This window comes from Opisthorchis viverrini (genome assembly GCF_000715545.1).
Source record: "Opisthorchis viverrini unplaced genomic scaffold opera_v5_122, whole genome shotgun sequence".
Taxonomy (NCBI): Eukaryota; Metazoa; Platyhelminthes; class Trematoda; order Opisthorchiida; family Opisthorchiidae; genus Opisthorchis; species Opisthorchis viverrini.
In genome coordinates this window covers 1324295-1347821 of record NW_008751780.1, presented here as the reverse complement: position 1 = coordinate 1347821, position 23527 = coordinate 1324295, and the positions used below count along the sequence as shown (strand labels likewise).

At 42.3% G+C, this 23527-nt stretch overlaps 4 protein-coding genes across 4 annotated transcripts in view; 1 reads left to right on the top strand and 3 right to left on the bottom strand.

Annotated features, from left to right (window-relative positions):
* The window catches only part of T265_06162 (hypothetical protein), a gene marked incomplete at both ends in the record, with an annotated part of 36170 nt that extends 16360 nt beyond the window's left edge, over positions 1 to 19810 (top strand). The window contains 4 exons of the mRNA XM_009171355.1: positions 2347 to 2755; positions 4856 to 4930; positions 14631 to 14870; positions 19631 to 19810. Of these exons, the coding sequence (XP_009169619.1) occupies positions 2347 to 2755; positions 4856 to 4930; positions 14631 to 14870; positions 19631 to 19810 (904 nt within the window). The remainder of the gene's footprint in view (positions 1 to 2346; positions 2756 to 4855; positions 4931 to 14630; positions 14871 to 19630) is intronic.
* Positions 2321 to 3061, bottom strand: T265_06163 (hypothetical protein; the record flags this gene model as incomplete). The annotated part of the gene is made up of 1 exon (XM_009171356.1): positions 2321 to 3061. One exon carries the CDS (start codon positions 3059 to 3061, stop codon positions 2321 to 2323), a length of 741 nt encoding a protein of 246 aa, XP_009169620.1.
* Positions 7868 to 9505, bottom strand: T265_13962 (hypothetical protein; the record flags this gene model as incomplete). Its single annotated transcript, XM_009171363.1, has 1 exon — positions 7868 to 9505. The coding sequence occupies one exon, from the start codon at positions 9491 to 9493 to the stop codon at positions 7868 to 7870; it is 1626 nt and encodes a 541-aa protein (XP_009169627.1).
* Positions 17028 to 23527, bottom strand: part of T265_13963 (hypothetical protein) — a gene marked incomplete at both ends in the record, with an annotated part of 54189 nt that continues 47689 nt past the window's right edge. The window contains 4 exons of the mRNA XM_009171364.1: positions 17028 to 17501; positions 19032 to 19108; positions 19509 to 19819; positions 22449 to 22530. Coding sequence (XP_009169628.1) covers positions 17318 to 17501; positions 19032 to 19108; positions 19509 to 19819; positions 22449 to 22530 — 654 coding nt within the window. The remainder of the gene's footprint in view (positions 17502 to 19031; positions 19109 to 19508; positions 19820 to 22448; positions 22531 to 23527) is intronic.

Sequence of the window (23527 nt, the reverse complement as noted above, 5' to 3'; positions counted from 1 at the left end):
TTTTATTTACAAGTCCATGGTTGTTCAGTATGACCGTTACTAAACAGACGTATTGGGGTTTCTTACGAAGCTTTGTTCGATTCATAACTGTTGGAGAGTCCCTGAGGTTTGATTATTGTACTCTGTCAGCAGATGCAACGAAATGCCATAACTTATTGTGTGAATTCTCCTAACGTTTAGCTTGTTTGTATCTGTTTTGCTTGCTAATAAATTTGGGTGGACGACATAAGCTAATCGGGAAATGATGGATTGTTTCTTTAGTAGTGATGAGCTCCTTGTAATCCCCAGAAGGTTATTTTTGTGTCAATGACTTCAAAGTAATTTATTCTGAGCGATTTAACCCCGATATCTTTGGACCTAAATAGAGTATTTCTCTCTAACTGCTCATTCGTGTGGCCAGAAAGAGATGCTAGTATCTAAAGCACCACATAGATGCCCGAAGAATGCGAGCAAAGACTCAAATCAATCGTTTAGCTGGACTCAATGAGCAATGGTGTATGAAGACCGGTGACCCATATGTATGAAGTAGTGTAGAACGTCTCTTCACAAATAGCATATCTTGGATGTCATCAGCAATACACACAGAAAATTATCCATCTATCTTCGTCAATTTTTACGCAGTAGCATCTGCTTTCATTCACCAATAGTTTTTTCTGTTATAAAAAGCTTCCAAGCAAGAAAAGCCCTAAAGATGAGATATAGTAAAGCCGGTTTATTCACCGTGTAATACTCTGAAAACACAACCGAAGAAAACTCTCTCTGGCCCCTTTAATTCATCATTAGAGCCACCATGTACTTTTATCACAGCGTCATGTTTTCAGCAACGAGTCCGCCTGCTCAGTTCATCCAGTTTAACTAGGGTGACTTGGAGTTATGAAGAGCAAACTTTATGGCATAAGAAGGAAGGGATCGTTTATTTATTGTCTGTCTCAAAGCTACCAGTCCGGGATTTGCATTAAGTCTGAATTGGTGTTTCAGCTGTACCGGTGTACCTACTCGTGCGCGGAGTTTGCACTTTCAAATTCCACTTCTATCAGTAATCAGTGCTCATTAATGCCTATTAGACATCTGGATGATATTAGCTTCTTGCTTGTCACGAAAACTTGAGGCCCACTGGTGGCGTTAAAACACATTAACTCCCAATGCATTAGATAGATTTGTGGAAAAGCACACGGGAAAGTGAATTCCATGAATTTTGGAGCGCGGCTGATAGCCAGCCGTCAGCAAAGCGAGAATTTGGTGCTTCGGGTACACTTTTAAGTTTTTTTTAGCTCGAACCACGAGGTCTTCAAAGTTGTATTTCCAAAACGTCTGCGCTAAACTTCTGTTCTCTGTGGCTTAAGTTCCCAAAGTGACTTTACAGAACACCCGTTTCACTGAAGACGAATAGGCTGTTCGCTGTAACACCAAACATTTTTTAACTACTTACGCTGATAATAAAGAATTGAAGCAGATTGATTCCTTAGGCCTGTAAGTCGGATCCATCCAGCAGTCTCTGGCTCACTTCTTTCAGCAGGGTTGAGTCAAATACATAATCGGGTGATAATGACATTACAAAATCGTGCTCAATAATCCATTCAAACTAAGGAGGAAAAACTTCTCAATTTGGTTCACCGATTAGTAAATGCAGCCAGTCACTTTTTTCGCACCACGTTTAAATTCTTATGATACACCAGTCATCTTCATTTTTGAAATATTATGAGATTAGGAAAATACGGAAGTACCGAGAGAATTTCCAAAAGTCAACATTTTGGTATCCCCCCACCCCTATGAGAATCACATGCCGAGAGAGTAGAGTAACAAGTAACAACATTACGAACGATTTCGAAAGCGATGGGAAGTTAACAATAGAGAAGATGCTGTCATGGGCATGCTGATTGGACCGGCTAAAAACAGCATAACGTCACAAATGGGGGAAATTTTCGAAAATGCAGGGCGATAGAGAACAGAAATTTTTTCAAACTTCGATTTAGAATGCGTCTCCTGATCAGTAGTTGAGCTTCTTGCATTTTGGGCTAACGATAATGAAGTAAGCCAGAAAATCTGCACTGGAACGGGTTTGTATTAGTTTGTTCCGCTCTCACTGATTTAAATAACTGTTGTACTTATCCGGTCAAAAATGCAATTACACATAAATGCGCAAGCATTTGGATTTCACTACGAATTCGGTCTACCAGTTAGCGGCGACTGCTATTTCTTGAGTGCTGATATATTGTCACCACGTTTTAGGTGAAACATTTTGACAGATTAAAACATTCGAATATTAAGTATGGATTTATTTACCACTAATGTATTACAACATGACAACCGCTAACGGAGTCTAGTATCCAAGCTCATCATAGTCAGCGTGGCGGCCGTATTTCGAGTAATCATCCTTGGAACCATAGCCGCTCAGTTTCCCGTAGGCTTTGTACTTGCCATAGCCACTGAGTTTGCCGTAGGAATCGCGGTCAGCGTAATCTTTGCTGCTGCCAGATTGTCCGTATTTGCCGTATTTGTCGAATTCACTAGCAACGTCGCTCTTACCGTAGGCATCGAATTTCCCCTTGGCCTTCAGTTTCCCGTACAGTTCAAACTTGCTGGAAACATCGCGGTTGCCATATTTCTTCATTTGACCATAACTGTCGTAGTCGTTGTAGTGCTTCTTCTTGCCATAGCTATCGTGTCCCCCACCACGACGGAATTTGGTGAACTGTTCAAACTTGCTGCCTTGTTCTTCATTTCCGTGACCGTAAAATCTACCCTTGGCCTTCAGGTAGGCGTTGAGACCATAGTCAGTGTCATCTGACGCCTTGCCATAGACAGCATATCGTCCTCCCATTTCGTAGAAGTCTTTGTCATCTTCACGTGCATGAGCGTCCCACTCTCCGCTGTAGCTGGATTCTCCACGCTGGCTCAAACGTCCCCTGAGGTCATACTCAGAGGCGGCAGTTTGCCCACCGGTGTGATCTCCATAGGCACCTCTGTAGAAGCGACCATGTCCACGACTGTGTGGGCCGTAGTAGCCGTCACCAAGCACGGCAGGCAGCAAGACCACCAAAAGGATTGCGACCAGCTTCATGTTTCTTTGCAAGGGCGACTGGTGCCTGTGAGCAATTTATAATGACCACAAACTTCCTGCTAGTGCAATCTAGCCATCTGGTTGATGCGCGCACATTAATGTCGATGAAATGCGCAAGTGCACTTTCGTGATTATTTGGAAGACGTCAATATCAATTGTGCAGAATGATTTAGCAACCTCACTTTGTCGTAAACGCAACGGTTCCATAAAGCTTAGTATGCGATTTGCACACAGTTAACTCTAGTATAGAATGCACGACAAAAACGACCGAGGTGTTGAAGATGCAGTAACTATCATAAAAAACGTGGCAGTATGATAACCTTGTTAACAGGTAGACGCTTATCTTGACTGCGAGAAATAGCAATGGTAAAACTCAAGACAAGATGTACACTTTTTGCTTCAAGTGTTTTTCAAATATGTCGCAATAAGCAGCTAGATATCATTTCAAAATTTCAGGTGTTTTCGCCTATAAAACCGCATGCTGTAGGATCGATTGCTATCTCCGTCCATCCGACAATAAGAAAGAGAATAGATATACCCAAAATTTCAGGTGTTTTCGCCTATAAAACTGCATGCTGTGGGATCGATTACTATCTCCGTCCATCCGACAATAATTTTTTGCTGCAAATTGTTCTCAGTCATCTGACAATAAGAATTTCACTTCACAAGTTTCTACAGAAAGGGAGGAAAGTTGCAAAGCCTACCTTCAGTATATGGTGACAAACAAATCGGTGGATTCATTAAGTTGGCTACGTGCCGAAAAGAAATCCTGACCAGCTGCTTCAAAAAAACTAAACCGCAATGATCATCATGGATGCAAATGATGGTGAACAAGTGTATGGCTGACAACGAAGTTCTATCAGACGGTGAGTGGTAGGGACACAGCGTCTATCGAAAGAAAGGTGACCTAACACTTAAAACAACTCGTAAAATACTCAAAAATAAAGGTTCAGCAACACCTCGCTCACACGATTTGTCCAAAGTTTGTGAACCGACCTACCATCTGATGCCGATTCCAAATATTTTGCTCTCGACTTGCCAGAGTCACGTCGGGGCTCATCGAAATGCTGCTAGCATGTCGACCAGTGTAACCAGAACAGCTTGTGCGGTACGTTCTTTTTCGTGGATCCAAACAAGGACCTAGATTTCGAAGATGTGTATATGGGTACATCCGCTATGAATCCAGTGTTTACTTAAGTCCCCTCGCTTGCAACTATTAACTACTTTTGCAACAGTATGGAAGTAAGCAACTTTTAGTTGCCACTCCTCTCGCGATGCACATTAAATGTGTAACATACTGCACAATCGCAATGATGTTCATCTGACGCCGTGGTCCGTTTCTCTGTTAGAAAAGGCGTTTTGTTTAACAGCTAGTCCAGATTATCCCCCCACATACATCCACAACCAAAGTACAGCCTGCACTGATATCCGCAGGTCATTTTTGGCTTTTGGTGACATGGACTAATTGTTTCTTGACAGATAGCCAAGGTCATCTCCCACTTGGTCCCCTCTTTCATATCCACTTTGCCTATTCGATCGTGCTAACTAATGTATGAGTTGGAAAGACCTTGCCAAAAACATATTCGTCAACTCATTTTTGTTCCATTTTGGTAATGCTTGTTTTTTTGCATGTCGATTTTTGTCATGTTTCTGGTCGGTATAAATTTTACTAGACCGAACCACGTTTTTAAAGCAACTTGAGATCAATTAGAGCGAACGATTAGTGTATTCATCATGTAGTTGCCTTGAAGAGTTACATCTAAAATCCAGGTTGTTTTGTCTTCTTTTCTGTAGCCTTTAGAAAAGAATGAGTTATCCTTTGCACTGTACGATACGAAAGCCTCTGCTGATGTGATTCGTGCGCACCGGGTGACCACAGTACTTCACGAGTGGCTAGCGAAGATGCTGCGTAGTGCCGTAGATTACACAAGAAGGATAAGCTCCGTATTTTTCTGACCACCTAAAAGTAATTTGTTGGATTGGACTCTAAGGACCCTTTCCTGTATTCACTTAGCAACTCCCGAAAAGAATATGATCCATCAAGTAAAGAGATGGTAGTTCACAACTTATCTCATTCAGAAGTACAAAGTTCCTCTTCCATCACCGAAGGACCAGGATCAACTATCTTTGAAAAGTTTCTGTTGATGAACAGAGGCCTCCAGAGAATAACAAAGAAGTGTCTCAAGGTACCGGTCTCCCATGTTGGTGATCTGCCCAGACGAGACAGATCGTCTCCAATCAACTCAACACTCCACGTTGAGTCAGCCTGTGAGGTAGTTACTTTTGTTTCCTCCCCTAGGCGTTATGTGTGCACACAACTCCAAGTTCACTTTGTACGGATTAATCTCACGTCATCACCATCAAGATCGTATGAATGACTGACACTCAAATGACGATAAATCAAATATCACTTTCTGTTGCTATTACCAAGACGGACAATCGAAAACTTATCTTCAGCATCCAGGGGCTGGAAATTAACCTTTTAAAGGACAAATGTCTTTATTGTGCTTGGAATTTGCAAACGGACGTTTTCACGGGTTAGGTGAAAAGCGTCAAGATAATGGCTCCGTGGAGGAGCAACTACCTTTACGGAGAAGATGGAGGAATGTTTGGAATGTGGCGGTCATAAACTCAGCAAGAATATGCAGCTTCTTGTCACGTTTCATTAGTGGCTCTGTCCATGCTTTCTAGTCCTCTGATACTGAGGATTCATCCGAACTTATTTCCATCTATCTTGATTCTTCTTATACATCTGTCACTGTGAACCTAGCGTGCTCGACCCATTGGGTGGTATCACAAGCGGGCTTCTTCCAGTGAATCACTCAGATTGGCTATGTGTGTTCTGTTTCCGTCCCGTACTTTGGAGAGGTGGGAGGGTTTACAGCTCTTTTTTAATATTCCGTAGAGTGTTACTGAAGGGTGCAACATCTGATTTTCGCCAACATCTACGACGTCCCCAACTATTGTCCGCCACTAGTATGCTTAGAAAAAGAATTGCTGTACGAAGTAAGTGTTTGGATTTCCTCGCAGAATGCATAAATCGCAACCGGTACATGAAAAACCACTTCAAATCTTTGAGACGTAATGGTGTGCGCTCAGATTCAATCTCAGAGTCCTATATACACCCATAGCTTCCAGGCAGTGAAGCTGCGGAGACTAATGAACCAGAAAAAGATCTAAGTTGATGACATAAAGAATGACGAATGTGCGGAGTTTACTCAGTATTTAAGTTGAATTTCGGGAAGAGAAACCAGGTCTGATTATATTCGTACTGGTACCAACCAGTTGGACTGCATTATCAGTGTCGCTTTACAGGAAATAGGGTATGAAATACAAATAAGCTTATGGGAATGTTACGAGTTTACTAGCGGAATCTCAGTTCATGTTTCACACATGAATTGTCTTCTACCCTTCTCCATTGAACAATCACGTTCTATCGTGTAATCGACTGTGAGCAACTTTGTGTGCAATCAACTATAGCGCTGCTGGCCTCAACAAAGTGCTGACGGGCTGGTTGTGTCACTTTATTTGCCTCCCCGTGAACATTCAATAACCATGCAATAAGGATAGTGTCCGTCCTTCCTGATGATGGTATGCATGTTGAAACCCAGAAAAATCACGTATAGGCAATATGACTTAAGCTAAACAATGTGATGAACACTCCGTAGCCAGACAATTAGACCACCGACGTGATTTCATTGCAGGACGCTCACTTTACTCTAACGCGTATTTTTCGGGTTTATAGTCTTGGCTAATGGGAAATTTCACCGTGCAGTTGGCAGCAGTGTTGGATCACGCGCCTAAACAAGCCAGGATTTTATCATTGTTCTTGAACCCTGGACGTATGAAACTGCCAGCTGGTCAGGACAGGTTTTTGGATACACGGATCATTTTCGCTATTCGATTCCGCTTCAGCCAAGTTCCCATTTGGCATTGCAAACTAACCATGCAACTATTTAAACTTGGGCTTCGCAGAGAATATAGCTGGACTCAGAATACAGTTTGATTTGGAGGGGAAATGCTTGTTATAGTCCCGTTTTTAAAGTGAATTTTGTAGGTAGCCATGAAGTAACTTCAAATAATATCTGATAATGTTTAACAACCCTGACTCTATTACTAACTTAATGGATTGAAGAGGAAAAAAGGATCACATTGGATGAAAGAACAGGTCGAGATACCCCTGTATAAGGTTTTTTTAGTTTGCCTTCATCAAGCTTTTAAAGAAGACAAAACTTGCTTGGCTTTATCCAGACCGTTCTTGTCACTGAATATGCAGGAATGGCGTTTGCTTAGCAATCTTTTTACTGGTTGAGCATAATCAATGATCAGCGAGCAACTTTGAAGAACCACTCTCCCTAATATCGTGAATGGCACGATGAACAGGTGTAACCATCATTACTCAGTAAACATTGACTGCTGTCAACAGTAGCCTGATCAGTTTAGCAAGCAGTACACTGGCTTCTAGTTTGTAGTCTTGTAACCCTCGATGGTGGTTCACAAGAGTTTTAGATTTGTTCATATTAGCACCCAATCTAATGTGGTTAAAACAGCCCAACAAAGATGAATTTACTACTTCCTTGCACGATTGCCAACATTCTCTCCCTGTATTATTCTGGCAAACAAATGGAATCGACAGTAGCAAAGAAGGGAGACATTTAATCTAATCATGAAATACACATATATTTAGACAATTACAGGAAGTGCAAACTGTTTAGATTAAAATATAAAATTTCCTCCGGATGGCCATTTTTCGGATACCGGATGGATTCCCGCAAATCCATTATTCATATATGTACCAGAGGGCTTTTAATAATAATAGTTATTATAACTGTTCAATGGTATGGCCGGTCCAATATCAACTGCATGATCTTCTACATATTCCTCCTCCTCAATAACTTCAACAGGCTTATACCTGCCATATTCTGCGAACGCGCTGCGAACATTTTTGGCAGGCCTCCCATGACGATTGTTTTTTCCTTCATTCGAAATTTTACTGGGAAACTTCTCAGATGGTTTCGTAGGTGACTTGTGGTCACCAACATACACAGTGGAACGACTGCGTCCTCGAACATGTTTCGACAATTGTCTCATTAAAGCTTTGCGTTTGCGGTCGCCTTTTGGTGCCAAATACTCAGAATTCAAATACTCAAATGTGTCCCTCATATCTTTGACTTTTCTCATTCCGCGTGGCTTGCTTTTCTTCAAAAGCCTCTCTTGACTGCGGAGTCTTGCAAGTTCCCTAGCTTTGTTACCTGCAAAAGGGGATTTATGTCTTCGAAGTGTTGTTCGTTCTTCATCATTGTATAAGTTTGTTTGGATATTGTGTCCAAGAAGCTTGTTCAATTTATAATCGTCAGAGTCCATCCATGTAGTTCCAAGTTTGTGCACCTTTTTTGAATATCTCTCATCACGATCTTCGAATGCTTTTATGTGCCTTCGAATTTCATCCAGTTCCTTACTGGCTAATGCATCCATAGGAAAAGAGTTCATATGCATTTTCTTTAATGACAGGCCATTGTGTAACTCTGGTTTGTATACATCAGCAATTCGTTCTTTCGTATTACTTTTGTACATATCCTCATCCATATTATCGCCACCGACTCTTACTTTAGAGCGGAATTTCTTCGGTACCGTATTTTCATATGTTTCCTGTTCGACAGCATCAAATTCACTCCCTGAATAGTTATCATCCAATTCAGTAGAATCCTGTTTCTTTCGCCATAAGGATGGCTCTTCTTTTTCATCTCTCGGGTAGGTGTTAAGCTGAGGAATGCCGTAGTTAACGTCCTCTGATTCCTCTGAATACTTGTCGTTCAGCAGATTCCGCCTCTTGTACATCTGCAACCATTTGTCATAGGGGCCAATTTCTAAAGATTCTGTCTTTTTTGGGGGGACAACTAAATCTTCCTTCTCCGCAACTTTGGAAGCTTCATTTTCCTTTTTCGTAACATGATACTCATCTTTTTTGAGTTGTATTTCTGACTCACCAGTCTTCTTTGTATTCAGGGGATCCACGTAACCCTTAGCGAGTGATCCATCAGGAGTATTTTTGTAGAGGCTGGTCTCCTCACCTACTGGGTTGCTTTGCCACGCTTGTTCGCCGTTTTGGAATTGATGAATGTTTGACTGAAAACCTATCTGTGGCTTGAAATGAAACGCGAGTTCGGGCGGTGGAGGATTGTAAACTGGTTGTGGTGCATGATGATGTGCCAGATGGCGCACTGGGAACCGAGGCATTGGATGGTATGCGAAATGACCCGGCGGGATTGGTGGTTTTGAATGCCTAAACCAGAATGTTCGACGGTAAAATCGTGGCCACGGATGGGACCCTGGTAAGGGCCGACGCATTCTTGGTAGGCGTGGACCCCATCGTGGGGTAAAGTGCTGGGCAATAGTCAGGTCAAACAAAAAGAACCACAAGACAAAATTCATCTTTGGCTGCAGACACAACAGCCATAAAAATTGGCAATAAATAACCGGCTGATGCCTGAGTATTGAATTCTGTGAGGGAAGTTTTGTACATGCGATTGCACATTGATTACTTGTTGGCTTCAACCGGCGTATATAATCGATCGCAATCACCGACGGTGCAGTGGTGCGTTTTAAGTGCACCCATTAACTAAAAAAAACTAACTGTTAAGAACGATTCAACTGGAGCGCAGTGGTCATAAAAAGCTCCTCTCGGCATGAGGTTTTAAAATTTTCCGGCCTGCTGAGCTGCTAATTTAGCACGCAAGCAAAGTAAAAATTTTCATCAGTAGAAAAACTTCAGTGTTTGGCTTTTACAGCATGGTCTAACTTCAAAGGCTTTGTTACATGCACAGTGGATAAAAAAGTTGGCAGGAAAAAATAACCCGAGGCCTTCCTACGTGAACTCGTACACTGTGGATGTCTAAGGTGCTCTTATAAATGAGGATAAGAGGACGGAAATACAGATAGTGGTACAGAGTTCCATGGTTAGGCTGCCTGGAAGAAGAGATATGACGAAGATCGTTTGAAAATTAACTATAGGTTCACTATGGAGGTTTCCGGTACGACGATCTGAATGATTTGGGAAGGATGCGATTCATTCCGGTAGAGGGTTGGTGTAGGAGGTAGGAGGTAGAAATCTCCTAGTGGAAACCAATGGCTGAGATAAGCTTTCTTCGTTATCTACATTACATTACAGCGTTATCATGCTAAATGGGTTTTTAAGCGATGTGGAAAATGCCAGTAGATGGCGACACCAAGCTATTTCTCTCTGGATACTCAAAACTTCCTTGGCTTTATGATCACTAATGAGTATGAATTGCTGCTTACCTGTTCTGAAGGGTTTCAGACACGTCAATTTTTGAAACAGAGGTACTGGATTCGGACGCATTTTCCGACATCTGTATAGACAGTTCTTTGATATACCAGAATTTCTGGAACTGAATCACGCTTAGGAGGAGGGCGAATGGGAGCACCAAATGAAGCGGGATGTCAGTTAACTGAGAGCAAGTAAGGCACAAACGTTCCATGTGAACATTGGTAAACCGTCAACAAACTTAAGGTACCCCCACGTCCTCGATCGTCGGCCTGTGTTGGTTTACAGGTAGGGTAAGATGCACTTGAAAGCCATACCCAATAATGGTGACTGACTGTTGAATATCAAAAGAAACTTATCAGTAGGGACATGTTTAATTACTGATGGCAACTGAGTAAAGCCCATTTGCATTACTGCATTTTTTCAGTAGTACTTTGAGAAGTGAAGCACGATAATTCATCGGCCGATTTGTGTGTAAAGCTGGGTGTGTTCGCTCGTAATGGATTCTTGAAGGAACTCTTCCAGAAAATGCGGACAGTTCGTCGAACTCTTCTATTTCTACTAACGTTTGTGTACGGTCCATGCTCAGCTTTTCCCGAGGTTTCCCACTACGCTTACTTCTGCATAAGCAAGGGCACATTTATGTAGGTTGCAGTCATGTGATAGTCTGAACTGATCCAATTGTTACCATTAGTTGGCGATGTGTGTGAAAGTTTGATATCACACCGTTAAACGATTTGGGTAAACCCAGCCACTATTTCCGTCAGTTCAGAATACATGGGAACCATTCAGGACGTTTTATCTTTAGAAAAGGCAAGGAAACATTATATAAAGAAATTAAGTGTTTGCAACGGCGTAGCATATTTCACCGAACTACCAGCCAATTAAGTCCTATTAATTTGCGATCGTTCACATTTTATCTTGCTTAGTAGTTTACCTAGTAAATGATGACCTAGTCAGCTTGAAATTCGGCAAGTAGAACGTATGTAATCACAGAATTGGTTATTTGCTGCGACAAATTTGTTGATCAGACAAATTTGTTCGATCAGACACTCGATTTGAGAAGCCCACTTGAAATTCGTGTTGTTTTGTGTTAACTTCAAAATTCACCCCTGGGTGAATTCCAACCCCCTCCCTCGATTTTTTAGAGGTCGATTACTCCGTGAGCATCAGGTCAGTGACCATGAAGCGATCACATGGCCCTGAGGACTACGGTCAGCAAACGGTAGCCAAAGTTTCTCGTGAACGTCCCATCTGAACAGAATACATGCACCGCAATAGTGGTGACCTAGTATGGGTGATTAATTTATAGATTATCTAAACTACTTTTACAGCTGGATAGTTCAGTGCAAAGAGTGAGTGATATCTATCCAACCAGATAATCATGCATGACTAGGCGTAAAATAAACTGGCAGCTAGACAATAGGTGAAACACCATTAAAGACAGGTTGTCGACTGAACTGGCCCAATTCCCCCTAAAAGCACAAATCTATTTACCGGCATGTGAACAATAGTCCCATTAAGAAGGGTAATCAATGGGAACACTTGGTAGAAAGAAACTATCCGTGTTTCTCGCCAAACTGAACACACATTCATGGGAACACACAACTACAAAGGCTGAAGTCTAATACGATGGGGGATGCCATATAGCGCGCCAAGTAAACGAACCCCACCAAACTTCAATGAGGACTTTATTATTACACGTTACCGACAAGAGAAAGTCTTCAAAAACGCTACTTTCCAGTAGGCTGTTGAATTCTTTGCCAGCCGTTGAGAGGGCTGTCGGGCAATTAGCACTACTTTGTGCGACACAGTAGCGAGATATATCTCAACCCTTTTGAACGTCATTTCATTGCTGTCGCACCTCCAGCTGGAATTAGTAGGAGTGCGATAGTTACAAATACTGGTTAAGGTTCCAAATTGCACCATTTCAGGTAGAGTGTGAAAACCCTTATGTGAGTTTCTCCTCTGATTCCCCATGTTAGACATTCATGCCTTCAACACGCGTCGGGCAATGTGGGCTTATTGTTTCTATGGGCTTAGGAGTGGTGGAAATCATATTTTGTGCTACCAGAATGCAAAATGAGGGACACATTATTCCATCCAACCTACATTTGTTCCTGAACTGCGATATACATTGATGGAATAGCAAATCGTGTTGCTAAATTCTGAAAAAAAAATCAGAAAATCAGACTTCTAAGACACCGAAAGCAAAAGTTCTGCCATCAGGGAATGTAATTGATCACACGAATGCAGAGCAATTAGATGTCTGATTGCAAGCAGGAATAAAGCTGATTCTAGTCCGTAGGCAATTACAGACAGTTGTGTTGAGTAAATGACTCTGTAATATGTTGCTTATGACACTGACTTTCTCAGTAGCACTGACAAAACAGAAGCCCCAAACATCAAAAATGAAGTTATGCATATTTTTCTCTGCTACACCTTAAGGGAAAACCTTAAGGACTGCACTACCCTACAACGCTGTCTTATATTATGACAGTTTATCCAATGACTTTAAAAATTTACACAACTTATGTGCTTTGTTTTCATAAAAGTTCACTAGCAGATTTCCTCCCTTAGTCTTAATCGTAAAACTTCCGCCGAAGTGGGTCGATCAGTTGAATACAAAAGCTGAACCTAGACGAAATTTGAAATAGCCGACAGATTTGAAGTTAAGCGAAGTCAAGGAATTAAGGAAACAACGCATTCGCACCATCTAAAACGTGCTGAACGCGTTACCCAAAACCCTAAGATTATTAGAGAATTATGCACTTGAGCTTGGCGAAAATATGCCGTATAAAGCACCACGTTGATGACTTGGTGCTGTGGTAAGGACTGCGTCGCTGATATGCAATATATACAGATCGGACTAATGAAACAAGTACAAATTTATGCACACCACATCGCCATTACTAGTGTGTGAAACATCAGAGAACACTGGTGCTTCATTGTGAATTTGTTTGAATTAGGCCTTTTAGTGAAATATTCGAAAGTGGTTTATCATACCACTCCGAGGTGCCCACCTTCAGCACTCTCAAATACTTCTTGACAACAATGCTGGCGTCCAACTGCACCCCCTCTCTTTGTGGCTTTGCTGGTTTGGTTGTATATACCATGGACGCAAATCGCTCAAGTTTTGCAGTACAAAAGTAATACATGAGGAGTAAAAACGACAGAAATGTTAAAATAGGCTGTTTCTGGGGGAGCTTCGCTACTCGCTGCTTAGCTAGCCATTTACATTCAACACAGACCAAAAATAGGTGCAGCAAATTATTTAAGGATGGAAAAAAGCGCGTTTATTCTTCGCGTAGTTTCTTATTTCCCAAAAGTTTCCGCATTTAAATGATCTCACATAATTCTTAGAAAAGCAGCAAAACTGGGATATGCGATTGATGCAAAACTGATTGATTTCAGTAGCTGTTTCGGTGTTATCGCTTTAATGTAACGGTGTTACTAAATAAAATTTGTGAGCCAGAAAACTTTTTTCCACAACAAATACATCAGTCTCAAACCGTGCGTCCATCAGAAGTGATTACAAGCGGGAATTCCTTCACCTTGGTAAAGGAATAGCTGCGAAGTAAGTTTCCTGACGTTACACTTACGTAATCTCCTGGAAAACCGAAGATGCGTTCTGGTCTTCTGCTTCAAAGGATTATTAAACATAGGGAAACGCAGATCTGTGAAAACCAAGCCGTTCTTCAAGAGGATGCATCGATCATATTTTCAGCCTTCGACAGATTCTGGAACAGAGACTGTTTCCACCAACCAAAAATTGTTGTCTTTCTGGATCCAAGGGCGGTCTTTGGCCCTGAGGACCACTAGGAACTGTAGCTGTCTGTTTAACAGAGTTGTCCCTCATAAATTCCTGACTCTCCTTAGGGCGCTGTACGCTAACTCCCGCTGATATTTGAAGGTTTGCGGGAGGCCGTCATCTGAGATCCCTGCATCAAGACTCTCCTTAGGGCGCTGTACGCTAACTCTCGCTGACATTTAAAGGTTTGCGGGAGGCCCTCATCTGAGATCCCTGCATCAAATGATGTCGGGCAAGGCTGTCCTCTTTCGCTTTTCCTCTTCAACTTCGTTAGTGGTACGATTATCAAAGACTCACTACGAGGATCGAATACATGTGGGGTCGAAGTGCTCCCGGGGCATTTGTTCGCATATATCGAATATGCAGCCGGCATAGCTCTTCTTGGATCTGACGCCGTGGTAATTAAAACATTGTTTTTATAAAACCCGAATAATTCTGCCTCACGTTTTGGCAAGCTTTTCATACTTGTAAAGTGCAAGGTGATTCTGTGGGACTGGATGGGCCTGAAAACTAATCTCATGCTTGCGGATGAACAGATTGAAGAAGTAGACGAATTTGTTTGTCTGAGCAGATGTATCAATCCCGGTGGTCTCGCGAAAGCTGGTATCTCCATTCGGATTGAAAAGGCAAGTGCGGCTTTTGTGAACCTATCTCACCTTTGGCATAGATGTGCCGTCATCTTATCCATCAAGGGTCGAGATTACAGTCCTGCGGTGCGTTCCATGCTATCATACGTTTCAGAAACCTAGCCGCTGCTTGCTGAGGACGTCAAAAGTTTGTCAGTGTTCGACCATCGATACTTTCTGAATATTTCTCGATCCCAATGCTAATAGCGATTCAGTGATGCCGAATTACGTGAAATGACTTTCGGAAAAACTAACTCACTCACGAAAGGGGAACAGACCACACTCCGTAGGTTGCGATGGCTCGGCCACGTGCTCATTATGCCAGTCGACCGACCTCGAAGAGCCCTCTTGACACAACCCTGTGGAGGGTTGAAAAGAGTCAGAAGAGGTCCAAAAGTGACTGGGCCGCGACGTACGAGAGGCATTACCAGCAAACTCAGCTGCGCTGGTCACCACCGTTCTCATGGTTGGGGACCTCGAGACGGGACACATTAATAGTTGGAGACATTGTCAGACACGGCTCAGTCGCGTCCTCATTAGTGCCCGTGCGTTCAGGTTATTGCCTACAATATATGCTCCCTATCAATATTTCGAATTAAAAGTCACCCAAAAATCTTGTATTTACCCATCAATTATATCAGCTACCTCCCCCAATACGCAGCTACCCCTATCACCCCAAATCATTGGTTAACGAAGCTGGCAGCTGGAACCACTGTACGGCAGGTACGAGGTTTTTATAGCTGATGATGACGATGACGGTCGTTATAATGTAGAGGTTATTCCAGGGTTCCAGATCCACGAATTGGCATCCAGTAAGTGAATTTTGTGAGGAAACGTATCCAGCTGGCTTACTGGAAGTAGGTAAAATCAGAAGTGGATTTGACACAGTCGAGCTTTAGAGGCGAAGGTTCGTCTTTAAATCTTGGGCGATTTCACGGACAAGTAATTGGAATGACAGCTTGCGGATGAAGAGCTCAGTGGTCTTCCGGTAACGACGAATTTCATGCAGTGCAACGTTGCCGGGTCTGTACCGATGAGGGTTTTTCACACCACCAGTCGCCGGCGCGCTAGTGCCCTTCGTGGCGCGTTGTTTCCTCGAGGCCGTGCCACCAGTGGACTTCCGGGCAGTTTACTAAGTGCAAGCCATCTGAAGATTTTCAAGATTTTAATAGAATTGGTGCAACGAAACAACACTTAGTCCTGCTTAAGAAGTCACGACTTCTCATCAAAAGCAACAACATTCAAACGAGCGAAGTTGCATTATACGATAATGCTGGTCACATGCCACTGAATGTGTCAACAAATCCTGGGAAACATAATTAGTCCGTTTTTACCAACAAGGGTTTAAAGCATGCGTTGGTATCGTCAAAACAAACAGCGCTGGTGGACACCGCCGTGGTGGCCATGACCTGGTCACTGAACTCTACCTCGCATGACTTGGCTAGTTTACTAACAACGCTCGACCAGCATCACTACATGACACCATCATGAGTCATTTTTCTCAGTTGAAAGTTGACATGATGCGAGCTTCAATTGCATTTCAGCTAAATCTCATCTGTGGTTTTCTTTTTGGTATATAATTCAAACCATGTACAATTTGGTGTTTACAAAGGGAAAGCTGCCATAAAATAGATCAAGTTTCACAAGGCCCACCAGCAAACAGCGGTAATGATTTTTCCCACAGGGCTTTCGGGGAAAGCACCTTACTTCAGAAGTAGGTCACAAGCTCCAACAAGTAAAGCTACGTACTTATACAGCTTCACAGTTCCGTCTACTGCAAAGTGTGACAGGATTTTGGTTTAACGACACTGGACATGATCCACCGGTTATTCATTACTCACAGGTTGCAAGTTGCATTAGTAGAGAGAAGCCAGGAACTGAACGGCGTCGGCGAGCTCTCCAGGCTCTACCAATCAGAGTGCTCCAGTGCACACTAGAATACTGAAAGAAGGGATTACAGCACGGTTCTGCAAATACTGCCAACTGACTATTTGTTCACGGGATTTGAAGCCAAGACTTAATGTGGTTTCTCATATATATGTGCCGGATTTTCTCCACACCCAACCTTCTACAACCCTGTTTGACCGGAGTGGGGCTTTCTTTTAACTATCACAGCCCAGCGACTCAAGCAGTATCCAATTTCATCCCGGGCATTTTTATATGGTGATGAATGTTGCCGAAGAGGATGTATTGCAAAACGAGTATTACCTTGCTGTTACAGTGTTCGATAAAAGTGGGATAGATCACATACAGTTTGCAAGTATACAGTTCATGTGACGGTGCTCTGATAGCTTGATGTAGATTACAAAGGGAATCTAGCTAACCGATTGGAAGTCGCATTAATACTGTTTGAACCGGAAGTCAAACCCAAGTTAATGTACTGCCCGAAAATGCCTGACCGTCTTGCTCAAGACGGGTTGTGGTCAACTGTTAGCAAAAACTGCAGTAAGTCAGATCAAATTAAAGTTATTTTCACAACATTTAATCGAATGTTTAAGGTCAAACGCTTCAGAACAAGGACAGAAAAGCTGGTATCAAATTGTAGGTTCCTGTGGTAACGATTTATTTTCGGCGTCCTCTCCGGTCTTTTCGGCCTCCTCCGTCGACGAGATCCATGCGGCCAGAGTTTTACTTGGATCCAGTATCCGACGAATGGATTCACGTTCTACTTTCACAGAACACATTGGGCAGTTGGGGGAATCAGTATTCTCTATGTAGCTGGGAGTAAAGAGGATAAGAAGTACAGATATACTCAAAAGAGTTGGGAGGACGATAAAACTAATGAATATCGAGTTTAGTTTTACCATCACCGAGAACAATCCTCGGCAGTGCTGCTGTTGGCATGCATGTAACGTGCTTACCAAAACCTAATGAATGGGGTGCGCAAGAACGAAAGCTCGTGAAACGTACCCGGTAACGTTAACAATGTTTAAGGGAAGTTGAAATGAATTCCTTTGTCTAAATTATAGCTAACTGAGGTTAATGGGCAAATGACAAAACTTTCTGGGTTTTTTCAAGTGACCGGCCCTAAAAACAAACTGTCTATACAAATAAAAATACAAAATTCGATCAGTGCTGTTGATCAGGTGCTTAAAACTATTACGTTGTGTGTCAGTTGACGCAGTCGACAAGTTTACGTGCGTCCTAACATTATAGACAGACTCTGGTGGGGTTGGAAAGCTTTTGGCTTCCCACTAGGATTTCTGCAGATTATGATTCTTAGTAAAATGAGTTCAGCACATGGTACGATTTTGCTCCTTTAAAGCCAGCCTTCATAATCAGACATGCTCACTTAGAATTTGGCCAAGAACAACTTTGAAATCCTTAGCTCCGTTACCCAGCATCAGGTTTTGAAAGTTCGAATGACTACACATAGCCACTCACAACCGGACAGCCAGTTTTTTATCAGTGAAACTTTGAAAACAGATTAGCATCGCTTAAAGTGTTTGTTGGCACATATATGTATGTATATACTTGCACAGACCTTCTGTACATATCTCACTTTCTAACTCCCAAAAACGTTTAATAATTGACTAAATCCTGACTGTTTGCTATGAGATACCCGAAATAGTGCAGAACATCACATATATCGATATGTAGTACTGCTGAGATCCAGGTGAATAGCCTCTAACGCCCCGGTAACACCATTGCTGACAACCAAGGAAAGATATGTAGGTGTATCTCAAAACTTCTTTTTAAAGAGCAACACAGAGAGCTGCATTGGTGTATAATTTTGATGAAGCATCAGCGAAAAATTTCCTGTGTCATGGAGACCTCGCACATCGCTGCTTCAAAATCACAATCGATGTACTGGGGCAACGGCAAACTTGGAAGCAAACGTTTAAACACAATCAATTTACCCACAACGACATCCGGAACGGAAAACTTCTGATGAATGCAACGGTTTCCTGCAACATGTGTGATATCCTAGATGACTTTTGTTTCGTTCGGACCAACAGGGTAAACAGGGGGTTTTGAGACGAAATGTTATGAAACAGGTTGACATTGGAACTAGAAATGCTTCTCCATTTTTACATAACTTGTAGATTCCGTATTCATTCTGGTGGTGTTGACGGCAGAGCCCTGAGAGATCATTGTGTGTTGGTGCTGTTTTGTTCATAAAAAGCAGTTTTACTATACCAGTTCAGTGCCAAGTGTGACTGGCTAAACCTTGGAACACCAAATGTTTCACTCTCAATATCTAATTTTCAAATGTAATCACGCGGTTCACGCATTCAGATGACTTACCTCATAAATTCACTATAAATAGCAGGAAATTGGCAATTCGGACAGACGGTGAAATCACTTCGTATAACGTGGTTTCCCTGAAATAAATTCACGAGAGCATGTTGGCAATTCGGCTGAGCATTGCCGGAAGGAATGTTCAATCAGAGGCGAACACCTCGCATTCAATAAGTTTTCGAAGGATGAGAAGCCAAAAGTTAAGTAACAATCATGCGCTGACCAAGATATGATGAAGTCACCATCAACACATTAGAAGGAACTTGCCAAAAACCGACTTTGTCGGAATTACGCAGTCCGGTAAAATTGTAGTGAGGTGTCACCATTTACGGCCAGGGATGAAACTCATGGTCTTAGATATTAAACGCTCAACACATATAATACCCCACAGAGTTGCAAGGAAATTTGGAAGAAGACCGTCAAGACTCTCAATTGCTGATTATAAGTCTCTCGGTGAATTATGGTATAACAAATCTTACTCACTGTGATGATACAGTAGGGCAATGTTATGCGACACTCTGTGCAGTATAGACTGCTTGCCGTTATCGGAGAGAAACATAGTGGACAAGGTGTGAACGCCTCCTGCTCTGTTTTCCTATTCTCAGCATCCTCCTCCGTGGACTCCGTTTTACGATCAGGTCGGCGAACCAAAGTTTCAAACTTGCGGCGATGTTTCGGATCCAGTTTCTCTCTGTACTCTGGACGGAGAAGCATTGCAGCATAACCAAAACTTGCTGACTTCAGTCCGGCCTTTTGACACTCGATTACGGTACTCGTTAATATAGGGACCACATCTGGAAGACAAAAATCCATGAAGTTGAAGCAGGAGCCGTCGATCGTAGGGAAGCATTGCATTGGTTGGTGCTCGACCTTCGCACAGTTAGTTCGTTTACAATCTCTAGTGTACGACCTTTTACTTGTCTTGCAAGATAAGTAGTAGCTAATGTAAAACTATTGCCTAGGAATCACACTTTCATTTGATTCGGTGAGTGGGGCGAACCAAGAGAACCACCAAAACATGAACTCCAGATTGATTGTTGGGAGTCTCTGTTGAAAATGTCACTTTTGATAGATGATCAAATACACTAAACAAGAATATAAAAAACACTATGCAATATGGGATTCAAATGGAAAAGGTAGGTTAAAGAATGATCACAGATGCGATAGGAAAACTTTGTACATGCGGTTTAGATGGATAGCTGCTGTGATTGCTGTGTAGTTGAAACAGTTTAATTATTTTTGGTAATTGCTGAGCAGTGTCAAGCGCTTCTGTATTTCATATTTAACTGATACAATTGTGTTGGAAATATACTTTCTCTGAAGTGAAGCAGGTCAACTGAGAGCCGGGTGTCAGATGAATATACAACCGCAGTCTTATCGTTTTAGCTGCCCTGAATGTATGCATTCTTGCTGCAGTTAGGGAGGGAAACGGCCACATGTAAAAAAGCATTGCCCCATAGTAACTGAAAGGTAAAATGGCGCCTGAAACATTTACGAATGAATTACAACTAGTTACCTGAAAGACTAGGTACTGAAAATTTTATTCCAGCCGATATGAGGGCGGATATATTTGCTCATATATTCTCCATCAGAACTGTGTACATTGGTTAAATTCTTCCGAATGTAAAAACGGTTTGATAACGCCTTGGATAACTGATGCTATGCGTTAGTTACATTAATCCGTCCGTCTGTCTGTTAGGAGGATATTTCCTGTTACCATCACCATATACAGTATTGCTATTAATATGTTGCGCCCGTTTTCATTCTCAATAATTCCGGCTGTGGAGATTTTTACGATCCATGAACACTATTATTCAGCCACTAAAACACATTTGTTTGCATGGATATGCTTGTTCAGATCGTTACAACATTGACAGGAAAAGGCCCCTACAGTTGCTGAGTGGACCGAAAGTGAAACACATCCCTGAACGTCTGGAACTTTAATCCTCAGCTGCAATCTATAGGGTTTGGCCACCTGTCTAGTATGTCACTCGATCAACTGTTTAGGATAGCACTTATTGCGCATTCATGCGGTGGGTGTTAAGGAGCCAAGGGACATCCAGCAATGACTTGCAAGTGAACTATGAAAGTCACTACCGGAAAAAATCAGTTGCACCAGTCATTGATATCTCCCTGAATGAGGACTACATCAATGGTAAGAGATATTAACAGACCTGACCCGGTCGCTCGTTCACTGATGTCTTTTCCATGCATGTCTGCGCAATGAAAAGTTCACTGGGACTCTTAGAATCACGCATCAGTTATACCACCAGCCGCTTCCAATACTTAGCTATCATTCCCTGTCTCCTCAAATCGTCGGCGAACAACAGCAATAACCAGCCTGCAGTATCCAAGCGGTGTTGATAATTGACAACTAAGCGGTCATCCCAAAGAGCTACTCTTACCAACAACAACAATTCCGTTTCCGGCGATTAAGTGATGCGTTTATCTGGAATTTTTCGCATACCGTAATACTTGTTCTAAACTTATTCATGGTTACATACACTGAATTCTAAGTTTCCAGTGATGACGAGCTTTTCAGTAAGTAACCATTATCATCATCATCGACAGCATGACATCAGTGTTCAACACCGATTCTTCACTGCCGTACAACCATGACTTATTTGAGAGCCTTATTGTAAAGAAAAGAATGAAGGTGGACGGGGAAGGGACTTAGTGCTAGCTTAACACAATCATTCCGAGGTGCCTACACCTCCAGACATTCACTCAGGCAATCTGGATAGAAACTGACCTGATGAAATAGAATCTAGTTCACCATAACCACCATAAACCAGAAATATATACTGGCGATTGATTTCCGTATTTTATCAGTAGGCTCAAGGTGGAGAGAATGGATGGTACAAACGAGTTATCCATACGGTTTGAACGGTGGTCACAGGGGTTTGGACGTTTTATTACAAAAGGAAGTTCATTTGAATCCTAAGTTTTTCGGAACTCCATGAACATCACATTAGAACAGCAAAATCAGATGCGCTCTCCTTGCCTGCGGAAAATGAGCCACCAAGGAGTTTCTCTGCAGAACTGAGTAAAATTTGCAGTGGTTAATTATTCTTCGCTTAACTGGATAACCAGCTTTCGAAGAAAACGTTCCAAAAGTTTAGCACCAGCGACGATTCCAGTAAAAGTCCTTGAGGAATACCGGAAAATTTTTATCGAATGACAGTAGTTTGGAGAAACAATTGAAAAAGTTGACTTAACTATAAACAAGACAATCCTGTCCTCACACATGTATTATGATTAATTCTGCAAGTCAGATTAGGGTTCATACAAATAAATGTTCCAATTGGTTGACCACCGAAATAACCAAAGAATTGTAATTGTTCTCCCTTTCTAAAGCCAATGCAACGGGATCATCTTAATGAAGAACGCTGTCTGCATGAAAAAGCTGGGCTTCTCACTCACGTGCTGGAAATTTGCTAATATTTTCCGCAACACGAATGAGCATTCGAGCAGCACGTAAATGGTCACCATGTTTTACATGTACCTGAGAAAAAAAAGAAGAGTGAACAGTTACTTGGTTGTGCTTAAGCGCTCTAGAAATGCAATTACTGCGTGCTTTCAACTGCGTGCTTTCAATGCCAAAGGCTGAATGAGTGCTCAGTATTCCTCTTGCTTGACAAGCATTGAATCAAAATGACTGAAACGGATTTCGGAAGGGCTTGGTAAACAATCGGTAGTTATTTGTGCAACGTTTCGCTTTTGACACAAAAGCTTCATCAAGTCAAGTGAACAGGTCACCAAGTTGGCCAGGTTTTAAGGCAGCGGAGAGCTCATCAGTGAAACCTATTCATATTAGCGCACTAGATTAGTTTTGGGTGTCAATTAACGGCACCTGTCGGTTAGTATGGTTGTCAAAATCATGCACTGATTGATTGGAGGAGTTTCAAGTTAATTCTGATTGGGTTGATTCTTTAATTTTCCACTTTAATGTGCTTCAATTGATGATTCAGTGCTGTTGCTGCTGATAGATTTCGTTGGTCTTTGTGGGGTTGTGAGTGCTCCGACAGTTTAGTTGGGGGATGGGTGGAGTCAAGTGGAATTCGGATGACGACTACTCATCCTTCTTATGACACGTATCAGCTCGACTGATCCCAACCCGTTCTGTACCGCTTGCCAGTTCCACGCCTTCTATTCTGTTAACACTGGGACCCTTGGTGATTTCTACCGCCTCGGCCATCAGTCTCTGTGACGTGGACCGTAATCTCCGCCTCAAAACCTCACATTTTATAAATCTAGTTTGTGTCCCGTGTCCAGTGCATGTTCTGCAACTGCCGAGTCGTTTAGTAACGCACTTTTATTCATCCGCGTTTCTCGGCGGCCTGTTTATTTTCCTCTCAAGCTATCCGATTCTGGTATGAAGTTCCCTGGTCGTCTGCCTATATAGACTTGAATGCAATCTTTACGTTTAATTATATAGGCGCAGTCCCTGGTTCTGTTTTCCGGGAGGCGATGCTTCAGTTGCACCAGTGCGGAGCGCACAA